We start from the raw sequence: 17,597 nt of genomic DNA, 5'->3' as shown, positions 1-17,597 counted from the left end.
GTCCAACGGTGACCCAGAACACCCTGAGGACTCGGCCTGAGGAAGGCTGGGACCAGAGCAGTGCCATTTTGTGCAATAAAATCATAATCGGTGTCATAAAATATCGCGTCCGTTCATGCCAAATCGAATTGAAGTGAAGCGATGTGAGCAGCAATTGATTGATGAACAGGGACGGTCACGAGTCGTTTGTTTGCCATGGACCTGGACTCGGTTGGAATACGGATGGTTGGTCGCACGGCGGTGGTAGGATGTGGTAGACAGCGCATATGTTGTTTGCGGAACCACAACAGCCATCCATCCGTGGTGCAGAACTGTGCAAACTTCAAACCCGATTTGCAATGATTCAAAATGTTTCTTCGCTGTTGCGGATGTAAGCATAACGGGCCCTTAGTGGAAGCGATAAGAAAATAGTAGCCACCAGTAAGTAAGCTATTCTAATAAATCAACACAAGTTGCTTTGAATGTGGTGCGCTTGTTTTGGACCCGGTCCGTGGCCAGCGGACTGTTGAGCGGTGGGTTGAGAAAGAATGAGTTGTGATAAAACTGTGCTACGGGTATGAAGTTTGATTTATTTTTTGTCCGAAACTAAACACACAAGGGACTTGGAGTGGGACCTCGTTGACTTGAGGTTACAGCGACGGCGACGGCACCGGAAGGCGTTGGTTATCAGTAACGGCAGGAGGGAATTACTTTACCACGAACGAGTGATTCCGTCGGTAAAGTCGGCAAACTTCCTTCCGTGCCTGTGAGGGTATGGTAACATTTTGCTCCAAAAGTCAGCGTTGGGTAAGTTTGAAGCGCAACAAAAAAAAAGACCCCAACTACAGAAAATAACCCCCGTTCCGTCCCTAGCCCCAGGTTCCACCGTCAACTTCAACGCCGAGGTTCGGCCGTGGTTTGGCGTGCCGGTAAAGCAAAATTTCACCCCGTTGCACTAGAAGAAAAGTTTATTATGATAATCATTTGTAGAAGTGATTAAATTTCCTTCCTTGGATCGTACAGTGAAAAATCGTTCCGAGCGTGGGTAAACGATAGCTCGGAGGATGTAACGCTCCGCTTGGGTGTGGAATGTGTTGCTGGTTGCGCTGCCCTGGTCTCGGTGGCCTGCAGTCAAATAGTTTGTGAAAATGAGAAACTGCTCAACGCTTCTGGTTTGGCACTCTTAACCGAAAGCTTCGTTCCACTCGTGTTGAGCTATAATCTTCCGGTTCCTTCATCATTTCTCGCCAAGTAGCGAAATATCCAACGGGGGGTTTTTTTTTTTGTTGGTTGTTGCTTTGTTTTCGCTCATCTTGCACAGAAGAAACTTTCGTTTTGGGGGTAAATGGAGGGGGGGTTTTTTTATTGTTCTTCACTGTTGACTCGTTTCGCTCGCACTGTTTTGTAATAGCATCGTTGGTAGCTGGAGCTCCATCTTAACCGCATCCACAGCAGTGTCGGAAGTTTGCGTCAACTCAACAGGAACCTCATGAGCAGTAATTTGTTACTTTCGGTGTCTTGTACTCGTTCCCACGCAAGCTTACCCCGATGTCCCGATGAGATGGCCAACTTTGCTTAGGCGAACGCAACTCGGCTCTTTCGATTCTTCGGTGGTCGGTTGGCCCGTTCGGCCATCTCCAACTCCACCGTCGGTCGGCGGTACGGCACGCGTTCGCGGGTGTCTTCATCGGAAAAGTTATCATCGAAATCGTCATCAACTTGGTACGCGAAGTTGGTACGACCGCCGGCACCGAGTCCGTTGTTGGCCGACTGACGACCACCACGGTTGGCACTGCTACGCTTCCGATTACCGCCATCACCACCACCGTACGACCGTGCTCCCGGAGAATTCTGCTGACTTGGTGGTTCGTCCGGATACCACAGATCGCCACCCGAGTCGTACGGGTTCTGGCCTCGGATGATCGACTTTCGGATCTTTCGCTGTTCGGCCATCGACTTGCGGCGCGTATCGAGCACGTTCAGCGTCTTGCGGCTGAGCGTGAGTCGGTGACCCAGGTCCAGTTCACCCTCCTTGTAGTAGTTGCGCTTAAAGTTCGCCTCCAGATTACTCCAGTCCTGCTTGTTTTTGTGCTGGTACAGTATGCGGTGGATTGTATCGCGTCGTCCAATCGCTTTCTGCTCGTCTTCCAGATCTTCCTCGTCCCATTGGGGTTTGGGACGTTGCAGGCGGCGTGCGATTTCGACCGCATTCTCGCGCAGTTCCGCATCGAGCGACATATCCTTCGCCTTCTTCGAGCAATACCAGTTCAGCTCGGTCGAGGCGAGAATCTGTGAGATCGTCCCGAAACGATGCATCAGCATGGCGATGAACTGGATGATGAGAATCAAGCCGAAAAACATCACAAACACCAGACCGATCGGTTCGAGCTCGAGATACTCGCGGCGGATCATAATCTCGACGGTGCTCTCGTCGAAGCTGATCTTGTTCTTCACGTTGAACCACCACTCGATGTGTAGCTCTTGTTTCTTCAACTGTAGCAGAAAGATGACCAGGACAAAGAGTGCGTTCGCCATCACAAAAGCAAACACGGCCAGATCGCGGAGGCCCTTTAGCTGTGACTTCATCTCATCCTTTTGCTTGTCGGACAAATCGAGGGGTTTGAGATACTTCTCTATTAGCTCAATCCAGAAGAGTTCCTCCGAGGCAGATATCGTTTCTGTGTCACCGTTTTTCAGATCCACATCGTATAACCAGTCCGGAAGATAGTTAATCTGCTTCTCGGGCTAGTTCGAGCGCGGAAGAAGAAGAAAACCATGATCATCAGTAGCCATCATTGTTGTACGGAGTGTGTTCGCATGTCCCGCAGTGGCGCAACTTACCTCTTCCAGCGAATCATTTTTCACCGTCTGGATCGGTGACGTAGCACCGGAGGTCGAGGAAGGTGAGGACGGGCCGCGGCTACCTTCCGGACGATGCATATCGAGACTGCCGATGTCATCATCTTCGTCGTCTGATCTCATTACGCTGACGTTGCCGGTTAATTTCCTGAAAAAATAAATACGGACCCCCGTTCGTGAGTTCGTGAGTCGCGTCGAGTCGAAGTCGGAAAACGGACGTAGGAAGAAAAGTGACAAAAAACACCCGCGAGGGGTTAAAAGAAGCGGAAAATCGCACACTGAGCATCCCGCTGATGCTGATGCGCTCCGGGAAGCATAAGGTAAGATTCGCTTTCTGCTTGACAGCAAATGCTTCCGCCTATCTTCCCCGTCCCCAGTGTGCCGAGGATGGAGTGCGGATGTACAGGATCATGTACAAGCATCGTCGGGGGTTCGCGTTTGCACGAGCAAACCAAGGGTGGGGATTTTAAAGACTTAGCGAAGCAATAGGAAGCACGTTACGCTCGATGATATTCGTGCTCGGAGTGGAAGCAAGTGGCAACACCAGTTCCAGCGGTCGGGCTGTAAAAATATTGGGTAAGTCAATGGAAGCCCAGGACGAATGGAGGTGCGGACCAGGAAGGATATCCGGTGGGTGATAAACGCAACGGCAACGACCGTGCGCCATGTTTAGTGATGCGCGACGACACGGGAATTGCATTTAGACGGGTTCGTTCTTTCCGTACCTACCTTGGAGGATGTGCATGGGCATGTCGTAGATGTTATTATCGCAGTGTTAGCAAGTGGTTCGGGGGGAGAGAGGCGAGATGATTTGGGTAGAAAACTACTTAAAATTATGTGCAAAATTGTAAACGAGAGCATGGAAAATCATCAGCGACCAGCATTTTTTTTCCCATTTCATTCCCGTGCCTCCAGGGTAAACTCCTCAAGGACTTAGACGAAGTTGGGGCGATATTGAGAGGGGGGCAAGCGGTCGTTAGGAGCGGCAAATAAGCGTGCAGTGTGCTGCAACGACAGTCATCGTCACCGGTGTGCCCCTCGTACGGGGTGATGCTGGGAAAAAGTTTGTCTGAGACAACGATTGTGTAAACATTCTGAGCGGTTTTTCATTTCGCTTCGCATTTTTACAAGGGTGACAGTAAATAAATGCAAATATGCACAGCCTCTTAAGTTCGCACACACAGCGTTTCGATGTTCAAGGCGGGGTGAAAAAAAAAGCGTAGAACGTTACGCGTATAATGTGGGCCCATCATACGCCTTGGAGGAATGCGAAAACGGAATATAAATTGTGTTTTAATTTGATTGAAACTCATTTTCCCGCGGGAACCATCAGTAAATGTGGATGGGCCGATTGTAAAGAATGGGGTGGTAAGGTAGCACGGGAGTTGGTTTCGATGCGATTTGGTACTTACATTTCCAGTGCCTTCATTTTCACACTTATATCGCCGAGAGAGGCAGCAATTTGAGCGATCTGCTCCTTTTCGGCGCTGGCCTTCGGATGCGTGCAGAGCAAACAGCGGAACAGTCCATTGATCGAGATGTCAATCGAACCATTCTCCTCCTTTTCGGGCGATCGGAGATAGCCGAGAATCTTTTGCATCTTGCCCGGTGGAGCGGCCGTCGGTGGTGGAGCCTTCTTGGCAGCGTCGACGGGATTTTCGCGCGTTCCCCAGGACACGTCGTTCATGTTGAACACGGAGTAGATGACGAGCAACATGTACATGGAAGGAATCGTAATGTAGTAGACCAGCCCCGCTGGCAATGCTTCCATTTCCTGCGGATGCAGCACCCCGGTAATAACGATCTGAAGGGCAACGGCAAGGAAGAACACAGACGAGGGCGCAAGTATACCGTCCTCCATCACCTGCACGACGATACCGACGAGTACGGCCATCATGACGAGCGAATAGATGGCCGATATGAAGAAGGCCGCAATCAGCTGGTACTTTTGCTTCATCCAGTAGCAGATGGCCATAAACCCGGCGAGTGGAACCCCATTCCACAGGAACGAGGTCCAGATGTCGATACGAAACACGGCAACTAACGCACCCACCATCATGAGGAAGATCGTACCCGGGCCGAGGATCGTACCGAACATGAGCATGCACTGGTAGATGATGTACGGCATCGAGATGCTGTTATTGGTCTTGACGACACGTTTCGCATCGGCTAGCAGATCGAAAATGTTGGCAATGGTAGAGGGAACCCAACGGCGGCGCTGATTGTAGAACTCGTTAAACCCTTCCGGGGCGTGAGTGTAAGCGTCCGAGGCGGCCGAATATTCGACGCGGAATTTCTGCTTCAACAGCAGCGTGCACAGCCATCGATCTTCGCCCTGATCGTACTGTACGTAGTGTCGTGCCTGGTCCGACTTGGTCGTGTACTTCTTCATCACCGAGTTTTCCATCAGTGCCCGGCCGCGGAAGAGCGAAAAACAGCCGGGCGAACACAGCACGCAACCGATCACGTGTTCGGTGGCCTTCTGCAGCCAATGCCCAATGGCGTATTCGAAGATCTGATACCATACCATCGGGCCCGTACCGACCGGATGGATGCGTCCGCAGGCCGCTCCCAGATCGGGATCAACCTTCATTCGGCCGACCAGCAGTGAGACGGCATTCGGCTGAAAATCGATATCCCCATCCAGTGCCAACAGGTATGTGTTTTGTGCGATGACCATCTTGCGCTCGGGCGACGTGTTCAGTTGCATGATCCGATAACCGAGCAGATAGTACATGTACATGACCTGGGACCAGCGCTTCTTATGCCTTATCTTATTCTTGTCCTTGAGATGCGCTATCATTTTCGTCCGGCCAGGCAGTGTCCAGATCAGACGGCCACCGTACGGTGTGACTATCTTGGTCGGTGGGTACACGCGCATCTTGGTTTTGTATACTTCCAGTGCCGCTTCTTCTATATGGTTGATGAGTGTTTTCACGTAGGCGTTTAGTGGGGAGGCATCGGCACTCTCACACTTGGACTTGTCATTCACGAAGGCATCGTCGAAGAAAATGTGAGCTACAAAGGAAAGAAATACGATCGTAAAAAAACGCATGCCTAACTCGCCTTGTCCAGTACATACTTTCAAGATCGTAGTAATCCGGATCGATGTCATCCTTGTTCGCCTGGATGTGCTTCATCGCCATCCGTCGCGCGCACTGATCTTCGTCGAGTCGAAGGATCGATTTAAGGAACTCCATCAATTCCTCCTTGTTCTCGTGCCACATGGTAGCGCAAATGAAGATCTGTGGAATGCGATCGTACGGTTTGATCTTGTCGTCCTTTCCTTCATGAGCCTTTGCATCGATTTCGTTCGCCTTTTCGGTGTCTTTTACTTTCACCATATCCTTGGGGTGGGAGAGGAGAATGACTTTACGGTTATACCATAATACTTTGAATCGACGTTAACCAAACTTACAATTTTCTTGACAAAGTCTTCCTGATCCTCACGCCGGCGATTCATGGCAACGCTCTGATCTATCAGGAGACTGTTATACATCGGTGTGACAAAGAGTTTCTCTGTAGAGGCATTCCGGTCACTTTTCGCCATCCAAAGATGGCGCGTGATCCAGGTTTGGGACAGCAGCCAGAGTAACCACAGCCAGGAGAATTCATTTACAACATAATCAAACAGGTAGTAAATCGGTGGCATGCGGAAAAAGATATAATCCGGCAGGATGTTATCAAACGCACAGACGTCCGCTTCTCGTAGACCACAAAACACGAGCAATAAGGTGACGGTAACTGGGACGGCCAGGTTAATGGGGAACGCCATCGAGAAGCTTTGGATCTGAATTTTGCATGCAAACTTGCTGAAGATGTAGCACAGGTACGCACACAGTATGTGTGTGACGGTGGTCCAGATGATGGCGTTGCTGGTGGGGAATATTTCGTGGACCTCCAGATCGGACGTGATGGACGAGAGGTCAGGGAACTTTTCGTTCAAAACGGCTTCCATCTACAAAGGACACAGAGAGAGAGAGAGAATATGAAACAGCGCCGTAGCGAATGCAGTTTGATCGTCCATTTTAATGGCAATTAAACGATATGAATTAATTAATGAAACCATTTTGTGCAACCGGCACGGGGTGATTATAGCGCACAGCGTTTAGTGTGGTTCGTGTGGCAATTTTTTTTCTCGCATTTTTTGGCCGAACTACACGGACGGCTTTGAAGTGTGCGTAGCATGTGGATATTATTTTTCCCGTGCCTCTAAGTAAATTCACGCAGTCCATATTGTGCGATGCGATGCTCCAGCCTCCGGTGTGCAAATAATTTAATTCAATCTGTTCCACCAGTGGCTGTCTGCGTGCCGGCCCGCTTGCAGCGTGCAGCGGAATGGGCCGGTGAGTGATTTCATCCGCTTTGCGGATGTAAAGTACTCGTTCAACCAATTAATGTGATTGGCGTTCCGCAATGGTGTGCATTTGTTTGGATAGAAAAAAAATGGAAATCAAGAAAAAACGACCCACCCAACGGTCGGAAAGCGGAAGATAATTGCGGCACACTGAAATGGAAGTAAAGTTTGTTTCACGGTAAAATTATGGTACTATTTAAGGTTGTTTGGTACAATCCCTGCACCCCTGCATTCGGTAACCTATACGCTCACGCATTGTCACTGTTTGCGTTACGTGGTACGACGTGGTCGCTTTCATTTGCGTTTTTGGGGGTAGAGTGCAAACAAGTGGTAAAAAAAGCATACGCCAATTGGTAATAATTGAATAGGGTTTCATTAGTGGGGAATTATTTTACTCCTCTACGCCAAAAAAAAAAAGGAAAACGCAGCAATTATTATGGATTCCTTTACGCGTTTCATCAAATTTGGAAAATAAACAATGCTGCGTGTGTGCACTCTGATGCGTACATGCTGGAGAAGCGAATTCGATACTTTAATCATACCTTTGACGATGGGAGACCGATTCTCCTGTTCCATTATGTCGGTTTGTACGAGGGGTAATGGCTTTGATAACAGTTACATTCCGGATATGTTACTTAAACGTGGCACATGATGAAATTTTTAATTAAAATCCATGGAACACACCGAAATGCTCTTTGGTTTTGCTTTCAAAAACAGACATCGATAGACGATGTTTTGTGAGGGGGGAAAAAATTAACAAAAACTACTCCAAACGCTGCTACTGATGTATTTCATTTTGTAAAAAAAACATAACTTTGTTAGTCGAAACTACAACGATAAAATCTTATCAAATGTTTGCTCTTTAACAGGATTGACTGAGCTTGTGGTTGTTCTTTCAGTGCGGTGATGCATAGACTAAAAACAACAACAGCAAAAAGCATGAATCCACTGCATAAAACAAATTGCAAAAGAGAAAAATATGGCGTTCCACGTTGATGTCTGTCGTGCCAATCGATCGTCACATCGGCAACCGTCGCGCGGTTATCGTTGAAAGTGGGACGAACGCCAGAATCATCATCACAGCTGGATTAACGATTTATCTAACGGTCTCGGCCGTGGGATACCGGCCACAAGCGAGCTAGTTGCACAGTGAAGGAAAGGGACAGTGTTTGGATTTTATGGCGCAACGGTTACGTCGATGTTAACCGATGATACCGGCCATACCACCGGATAGGATCAAAATCCCTCCCAACACTCTGACAAGGCTAATGGTCGTATCTGATCCTTCGATTCGGAGAAATAGTAATTTGCGAGGGAAGGAAACAAACAAAAAAAAACAATTGCAGCGTGTAAAGCGAGCGTGGACGAGTAGATCGTGGTAATCCGGTGAGCATCATTGTAGTCACGTTCTGGTCGAAAAAAAGGAGCAACGAAAAAGCGAATAAATTTGAGACAACAAGATTTTCATCATCGCTCCGCAGAACCACCGCTGGGTGATCTGTTCGACACGCCGAAGTGATCGAATCGAGCGAAAGAGGCGAAATATTTCGGTGAGTGAATCTTGCCACTTGCAGCTTCAATTACCTCGCGTACGGTAATGGTGTGATTTCCCCAGCCACTGTCAAACATGCCGAAGAAATCGGACACCGATTGTTCCGAGAGATAGATGCATGCACCGAGGAAGAGCATAATTTTGTACGGTGCGATCAGCAGGTAGGTCTGGTATCGGCAGTCGGTTAATTTTTCACGTACCGCAGCAAATAAAGCGATTGGTCCTGTTGGTGCAAGAAAAGAAATGGATGAGACGTTTAATGTGACTGATGCAGCTAAGTGTCTTTTTTTTGTTGGAATACATACGCAGCAAACTTTTCTGAGAGAGGTAGTTTTCCCACCAGTGACACGACACGAGGAAAATGGCCCCCGGAATGAACCATAGCTCGAACTGGTTGCTGAGCAGTGGCCACACAACGTATCCGGTGAGCTGGGCACTGATCGCAAGCAGATCGAAAACGTACTTGAACGCCAGCTTGGACTCCTTGGGCGAACGGGATAACAGCCCACCAATGGCCGGCACGAGACAGACACAGTTCGTCAGCATGGCTGCCTTAACGACGTCCAGGTTCGGGTACACGAGAAACGCTAGAATCGCCAACCCAATCACATGGAAACTTTCCATGACCGTAACCATCAACAGCTGTCCCCAGGATGGACGTGGAATGTTCTTGAAGAAGCAAATGCGTGACGCTCGGATAAAGGTTCCGATCTCGGGTACTGCGAAGGAAAACACGATTGCCCACATCCAGGCCACCCGTTGTTCGCGTGGAATGTACGCTTCGAACTGTTTGTCAGGTTCTGTAATGAAAAATGAATGGTCCATCTTGCGTATAAGAAAGCATTTCTTGGAGGATGTCCAGTGAATGGTTACAGAAAAGCTATCCTTGTATCTTCATTCGAGAGTGAAACATTTCATCGATAAGTCACGCGTTACATAAATCAACAGGCATGTATCACTGTATGAATTCATCTCTCTTCTGCCAGACATCATCATTATCGCTTTGAAATACTTCTCACTCAACACCTTGCGTTGAGGTAAGCAAAATGAAAATAGACGCATCGCAAATCGCAAAGGACAGACAGTTTTACTCACGCCGGATGTCGCAGTAACGATTCTTGGTACCATCCTTGATGTTGGATACCATCAGCAGGAAGGACATCTTGGCAAAGCACGCACTGGCCAGAATGACGAGAAACACGAAGATGTAGGTAAACACCTTCAGCCCTTTGACGAACACGAGCAGATACTCTCGGCTGGCGGCCGAACCGGATGTCTGCGGTATTGGCGGATCCTGGAACGAGTCCCATAGCTTGTTGTCCTGCTGGACTCTGGAACGAGAGCAAGATCGGACGAAGCGGTTAGTACCGTACAGTGCCTAACGACCATCTGACCAATCGATGGGTGGGATTTGCAGCGAGGCGTTCGGGGCCGGGCACTCGATATTGTTAATCAAAACATCAAACACAATTTAATTAGACTCCATCGGTGGTGATAAATTTAATGGCTTGCAAGTTAACGTTCCATCCCACGTTGGTCCCGATTGTCCTACGGGCGGTGCAGCATCTTTGGATGGTGAATAGATGAATAAATAAACCCGCAGCAAAGGTGAGGTACGACAAAGACGCCCTCAATACCCGGCATGTAACGGCCGAAGTACGAGTACGATTGTGTACCGTTGCGTAAGCGCTTCACATTGCCACAGAATGGGAACAATGGCGTTTGGCCAATGTGATCCTACGAGTGGTGGCACGCATGCCAAACCGGAAGGTACTAGGCCGCATGTATCGCCACGCACGCTGCAGCAACAATTAGTCGTAGTTGGAGCATCTCCTGTTTCCGTGTGGTGTGGAGATGGCCGTAGGGTAAAATTTATGAGCCAACTGATTTATGGTTCTATACGGATAGTTCCGGAGGATATTGCTCGTTCGCTACCATTCCGTTCCGACGGGGGGTACCCCGGTGGGTGGGCATGCAAGGAAAATCCCAATCAATCGAATCGCGGTATCGCGGATCTTATCGGTAGCGACTATGCAATGCACCTTTTCCGGCTTTCGATGGACCGTGGCGCTTAGTGGCGAAACCTACTGGTACACCCAACACGAGTTGTACGTCTTCATCTAGGTTAGGTCATTTGGTCGGTTGAAAAATAGTAACGAGGTTCACTAATGCACTACGTATAAGCGAAGGAAGAAAAAAATGCTGCTGGAACGCCGTTTGCGACCGTCGAGTGCTCGAGAGCAGAATCAGGGCATAAAGAAAACAGCATGGTTTGAATTGAAAACTCAAATTGATTGATAAGGTTGTTGTTCATGCAGCGCGACGTGAAGGCAGGGTAAAAATGTTTCCAATCAATGCGTATAAAAGCGAAACGTTGTTTACCCGTGACTAGAACCGATGCGGACAAAAGTACGCCCACTTTTAGTACCGTGGTTTCGCTGGCGTCGTTTGGCCCTCTGGTGAAAAAAGCCTAACCGAGTTCAATGGGAGCTTACCCGTTCGTGGGGTAGATTTCGCTTTATTTACTTGCACCGAGTGTTTCCTTCAGGTGAACGGATCCGGATCTTTCATACTTCTTCCACGTCGAACCGAGCCGCAAATGGTATGAGCAAACGTCAAAAATTCCGGATGAGCGTTACCGGGCGGAAAGCGTTAACATGGAACTTTGGCCGATGGTGACGCGGTACGCGGTCGGGATGGAGCGACGCACGGATCATTTCAAATTTTCGCTTCCACAGTACTCGGGCGTGTTAACGGTGATGGTTTTTCACATCAAAATTCGGTTGATGTATGACGGGTGACGGGTGCGTGTTGTTTTCGTGATTCATTCGCTCTGCGTGCCCGGTGGAGCTCGCAACATGAGCATTAAGGGATGCGTGTGAATGGTTGCGGATGCGTGTGAGGGTGAATGGTTCGAAATTCGATTTTAAGAATTCCGCAGCTGGTGCACACATGAATGTCGGATGGCAGGCATGCTGGGTAAATTTCGTTCCGCAAAGGTGAGTCAAGCACGGGAAATAACAATGTATTAAGAAATGGATGGGTACCAAATAGTGCCGAGAATAGATGAATCGTTTGAGAAGAATCATCCATTTGCAGTTTTTAAATCATTAGTAGGTAATCTAATACTCAAAATATGTAATATTTCTAATATATCACGAATCAATAACGCTAATCGTAAATCCCTGAAGATTCATGAACCTTCAATAAATGCCAATTTCTCACATTTTTATGATATTAGCAACCAATTTGATAGACCAATCGAGCTGGGGTTGTTGTACCAGCAACTATTCCAGTTCATTATTCATAGATAAGACTAGGGATTCTTGAATCTATGGAGGAGCCATAAATCGTTGACGAGTCATTAATCATTGAGGATTCGTAAAATTTAACATGGATTACGAATCTCCTTTATAGAGATTCAGAGCTATGAATTCAGTTTAATGATTCATTCAGATTCATGAGTCTGAATCTGATTGTTTTACTGCGGGAAAGTGACAAGTCTTCTTCAAGGTACGCTTTCTTACTGCGTGTAAAGCGATATTGAAACCATTTGTTGTACGGATACAGACCACCTGTACAGGACCATTCTTATATTGCTACTGTTTGTTGGTTGAAAATTGTGTCGAATTGAAGTAGATGGTGTGCGGCAATTGTAAGTGTCGTGCTTTTAACTGATGCCAATTTTGTTTCATCTAGCGAAAGCAATTGATTCACACATCCAAAACAATCACCCTTGAGTGTCGAACAAACAGGGCCCGCCCAATGCCTGACACCCCTGCGACAAGAGGTGGTGTAATTTTGTAAAACAAGTACGAACAACTCTCGGGTACATTTGTCACAACGGTAAATCACCCGTCGCGTATCATAAAGTTTACCGGCGACCACGGACGCACGTGGAACCGGGTGGTAGAGTATACCCTCGCCAAACATGTTTCCTTTCACGCGATTCCCATAACCACCACTCCAAAGCAGTAAAACCACTTGAGATGAAAGCGCAGCAGTTAAAACGCAGAGTATGGCCGTACGTTTCCACTGTAATGGCCGCTGATTATGGGCGACACACAGCGGATGCTCCGCCATCATAATTCCATTAAACGAGTACATCTCACCATCGTCATTTTGCGAATATCTGCACATCCGTCCGTCCGTGGCCGCACGGTTCGAGCGGGACGCAGTTTTTGGGATGTGGATAATTGAAGGAAAACTCGCTTTCACGAAATATGATCAGATTTCCATAAATCTGAATACATATTCTTTAGCCCACGCTTTAGGCCGCCTTCCGTATTTTCGTGCGTTCCTGTGGGAAGTGGCGTCCGTTCGGGGTGCTTCGACGGTCGGTCGGCGGTCGGTTGGTGGATTCGATTTTCAAGCGCTTTTTTCTCTTCCCTTCTTGCATCAGCTCCGTTTAGTAATGATGTTTTCATCATCATGAGAAGGGGGAGTCCCTGGGTCCCGCTCTGGATCTCCGGTTGCAGACGGGAGGAATGATTGGAGTGCCCACAAACTTTATCGCCAAACCCATCGTCTGGAGCCGAAGTGGAGCGCGAAAAAATATATTATTAGGAAAATTTCTTATTGAATATTCAATTGAGTCAATTTTTATTAAAACTGAATCATATTCCTTCCCTTTCCCCCGCCGGCTCATATTTTGTGTGTTCGTCTTCGTTTGCTGCGCGATTCCAGCGCGGAGTGGAGCAGAACCACACACACACCAACCTTAACGTAAAATCCACGTCAGCGAACATTCTGGATCGTTCTTCTCGATCTCTTACCCTTCCACCCCCGTTTGAGGGAGAGCTGGGGCGGTGAGGGGGAAGAGAGAGGGTTCGGGAAAACGCAAAAGTTTTCTTCATTTTACTTACTTTTTGATCATGACCGTCTCCTCGTCGTCCTCGTCGGACGATTCGGTAAAGTAGTTCATGGTGCCGTTGTTCTTCATGCTCATGCACTACTTGCGCGGTACCCAATTCGGGTGATGCAATCGCTTTTCAATAACTTTCCAACCGTGGGTATGCCTTTTTGTTATCACCATTCACGCTGGTTCACTCTGGTACAGGCACCGTTCCGGGAAGTGGAGTTTAATGATACGAGGGCAATTTTGACACCTGCCCCGGACACAAACCGGAAAATTTCGAATCGATAATCACATTACACTCGGGGGTTTTTGGACGCCCTGTTGGGGAAAGAAAGGGTTTCGGGGGTTTAGAACACACCTTTGGGCACGATAAAAAAAAGCACTACGCGTGGAAAACTCACACGCTCCTTTCGGTAATCGAAATTCAATCAATTGGGTAAACAAACACACGCCTTTTTCCTTCTTCACAGGTATCCTGGGCGGGCGTAGGAAAACAACGCACCGATCGAATGACCACCGTTTGTGGTTGAAAAGGGCTTGGGCCCGGTTAGTTTCGTCCGTACGGAGGGATAAAATGCGACTGGAGACTCTCGACCCGCAACGCGATCCAAGTGGGGGAAACCGAACGGTCTGTGACAAAGCGTTGCCGATATCGTCCATCGCGTCATATGTCGCTTATCAATTAAATGCACTTTACTTGTTTCCGTAGCGATCGTACAATTGATTGTGACAGCAGGGCTCTTCTTCTAAGTGTGACCCGCAGCCGCAGAAGATGGCTGGAGCAGAAGGTTCGCTGTGGGTGGTCGTGGCGAAACGCCGCCAGTCGTACGGTGACGTTCGGTGGATACGCCCGAAAACGCACAGCATTTCAATATCCATCAAATCAGTGTAATGGAATGGCGTTGGTGTTGCCCCCAGGGAAGCAACCATAGCCAAGCGGAGTATCGTTTTGGGGGGATGTACTTGGCGCTTATCAACTTGTTGGAATTGATTGCTTCCTAAAGATTGCCAACCTATGGGATCGTTATCGTTAGCGGCAGCAACAAGCGAAAGCATCGTGTGCTTGTGCCGGGCTACCTCCCCCCCTCGGGTACACGGTGGCCCCGAAGAGAAAGGGCTTACGGCTGCATTAACGGCTTCTGGTCGTGCCCATAATCGTTCCGGTATCTGGTCGTTCCGCTTGTCGACGAAGGTGCGGGTGATAAGTGATCGGTGCGAGTCAATAGTTGGTTGGCGCTGGAAATGGCAGACCGTTTCCGGTGCTAGTGTGGTAACGTTTCACGCCCAGAGACGTGCGAGCTGTCAAGTGTTCGGTGCTGCTACCAACGGAAAGGTTTTGGTATCGATAATGAACCGTTAAAATAAATTAGAACATGCCGCGGGTTGGAGATATGGTTTGAAGCGAACATCAAATAATGGATATTGGGGCAGGAAAGTCGTACGCGTGGCGGGGGCTATAGGCACGTGAGGCAGGGTGAGCAGGGCAGCGTGGGCATGGGAAAGTGAAACACGAGGCGTAAAAGATCATCGGGGTGTTGTTGAGTTTATTACCGGATTGGATGATTATTGCCTATCAATTAGACACACGTGATTTGTGGGTGTGATTTTTCGAACGCTTGCAATACTGTTGGGGCACTACCAGCGTATAAGTTTAGTGAAGGAGAAAATGCAAAATCACCTTAAAAATCCAATTAATTGTAGCCTTTCGAATGGGAAGCTTAAATCTACTGTACGTTGTTAAATGCTAGGTTGAAAAGTAACTCATTACATCACGTTGCAGTACCTTTCGAGAAGGGTTTCCCTACTTGACCACTCGCAGTACGATGGCACACAATGCCGTCCGGGAGGAAAATTGTGTGTAACAAAAAGGCAAATTTTCGTACGAAGCAACCCAAAAAAGTTGTGCTTAATTTCGAATATCGTAAGGGATAGTTGGTGTTGATTGTTGGCTCGGCCGAGCTGTATAGTTCTAGGGCCGCTGGAGAAAGGGGCTGGTTTTAAGCTGGACGGCTATATTTACACTACCCGGAAGTGTATCACAAACAATCATAAAATGTTAATGGACCGAGTGGGAAAAGCTAACAATAACGTGAGGGTACCGAAGTGCTACTCCAGCAATGGAAGTGGAACACACCGAACTGCTGTGTCCTTTCTTGTACCTAGCATCGGTCATGGTACAAGAGGGGCGGTGCAAGAATGGCTGACCTTTGTAATCAGGTGCATACTGGTTTCGGGTTCGGGTTTACAGTCGATTTAGCCTACAGTCGAGCATGTAAAAGTGGAACAGTTTTTGTTGAAATTTAGTACGACATGCATCGGGAAACCGCAACCGAATTCGAAGCTTCCTGCCTTTGTCCTGTGTTGGTTGGAGCGCCGGTGCTGCTACTCTCCATCCGGTCCGGTTTTACGTACGCCGTGCGAGAAGACTGTTGTTGGTTTGTTTCTTACAAAGCTGAGTTGTTTTGATTACCAAACCAAATATGTACCGAGCTGTGCTACCTTTCGGGGTAAGTTTCTTCTTGCTGCAATGGTTCTGGCTCGCTCTGTCTGTTTGCTGAGCTGATAGAGCCAACCAGGGTGCTGTTGTTGGATTTGCCTTCCGTCGTTAGGAGTGTGAATTGACTTTTTGGATCGAATGAAACGAAGCTCTTCAGCATACCGTTTCAATAATGGCTGACGCTCTTGTGCTGAGCATCTTTATGGCAAGAGGGTTGAGAGTGATATAATTTGCAGCCCTTTTTTTTAGCCTCCAATGATCAATGAATGTTGCGTTTCAACGCCAAATGCATCCATTTGCATCACTGCAACCGTGTGGAGCAGGCACATTTAATGCATACAATGTGCATTAGCTGCTCCGACACGAGTGCTCACTAGCGCTGCCCGCTACAGTAGCGCTATGGTTTTTGTAAAATAAACAAGCTAATTTATTAATTATTAAAACAAACGACGGCTATAGCATTTGCGACGGTATTTACAGATCGATTTACAGGTCAGGTGGCCGAAAGCCACCGAGGGCTTGAATTATGGGGCTTTACGTTTTTGCGGGAATTAGTTTCCCGCATACCGAGATTGAAACTAACCGGCCGGGGCGATAATGGAAATTGGATGGGCATAGGCGCACCAATCTAGGCACGTGTGGATTTCATGGAAATGGGAGATATATGCGATTGAAACGAATGAAAATTTATACGTCCACTTTCAATGGTGAACTAATTTGTGCCCCGGTAACCGTAACTGTGTGTATGTTAACGATGGTCGCCCTTCTACACGATGCATCAGCGCAGCGTTTTTCTGCTGCAACTACAAAGTACAACATAGTGTGCAAGCAGTATGGTCAATGTGTTTTTGAAAAAATCCTGAAATATGAATTATTATTATTAAATTTGATGGAGAACTTTTCCTATTCATACTTGACATTAATTACCTTATAAGATATAAGATTACACCAATATTGTAGTGTTAATATCGAAATAAATTATGAACATGATCCATGCCCATTGTGCAAAACATCTGTCAAACTAAAAGCGCAGACTGCAAAACGCGTCTAAAAGCGTCTCATGTAGATGATCGGTAAGCTTTCGGTACACTGGCAGGTTAAAGTTCCGTAACGCATAAATGCAAAACCCACCGAAAGGGCAGTGTGAAAATTTGCGAAAATACAAATGAAACAAATTGCATCTCCAAAATATGGCCGTAAGCAATGCATTGGGTTTGGGGTTTTCATCTTTAGTTTCTTTTATTTTCGGTATTTTATTCCGACCGTCCGGCAACGGGCGATGTTTGATTTTGAGCTCCCGTCAGTCATGCTGCATCTGGTTCTGCTTTCCATCTCCCTGTGTTTGCGAGCCCAGATCGTTTGTTGTGGGTTGTAATCGTGTGCCGCCGCGTGCTGGTCATGTTCCACCTTTTTTTTTTTGCTTTGCTTTGACGTTTGATAAGAGGCTGTACGATTGTAGCGTTATGCAGTTACATGTTTTTTTTTTGTGTTATAC

The 17,597-nt window shown here is 47.7% G+C and overlaps 1 protein-coding gene across 1 annotated transcript; it reads right to left on the bottom strand.

The window, feature by feature from the left end:
- Positions 1-1,554: 1,554 nt before the first annotated feature.
- On the bottom strand, positions 1,555-13,689 carry LOC128706992 (chitin synthase chs-2-like). Its single transcript, XM_053801937.1, has 9 exons — positions 13,613-13,689; positions 9,843-10,078; positions 9,053-9,547; positions 8,780-8,970; positions 6,257-6,796; positions 5,921-6,185; positions 4,251-5,856; positions 2,821-2,986; positions 1,555-2,724 (listed from the first exon to the last, which is right to left on the bottom strand). Exons 1-9 carry the CDS (start codon positions 13,687-13,689, stop codon positions 1,555-1,557), a joined length of 4,746 nt encoding a protein of 1,581 aa, XP_053657912.1.
- Positions 13,690-17,597: the final 3,908 nt, after the last annotated feature.

Source organism: Anopheles marshallii, chromosome 2, assembly GCF_943734725.1.
Source record: "Anopheles marshallii chromosome 2, idAnoMarsDA_429_01, whole genome shotgun sequence".
NCBI lineage: Eukaryota > Metazoa > Arthropoda > Insecta > Diptera > Culicidae > Anopheles > Anopheles marshallii.
Note: the sequence above shows the minus strand (reverse complement) of the source record. Positions and strands in the feature narration are given on the sequence as shown.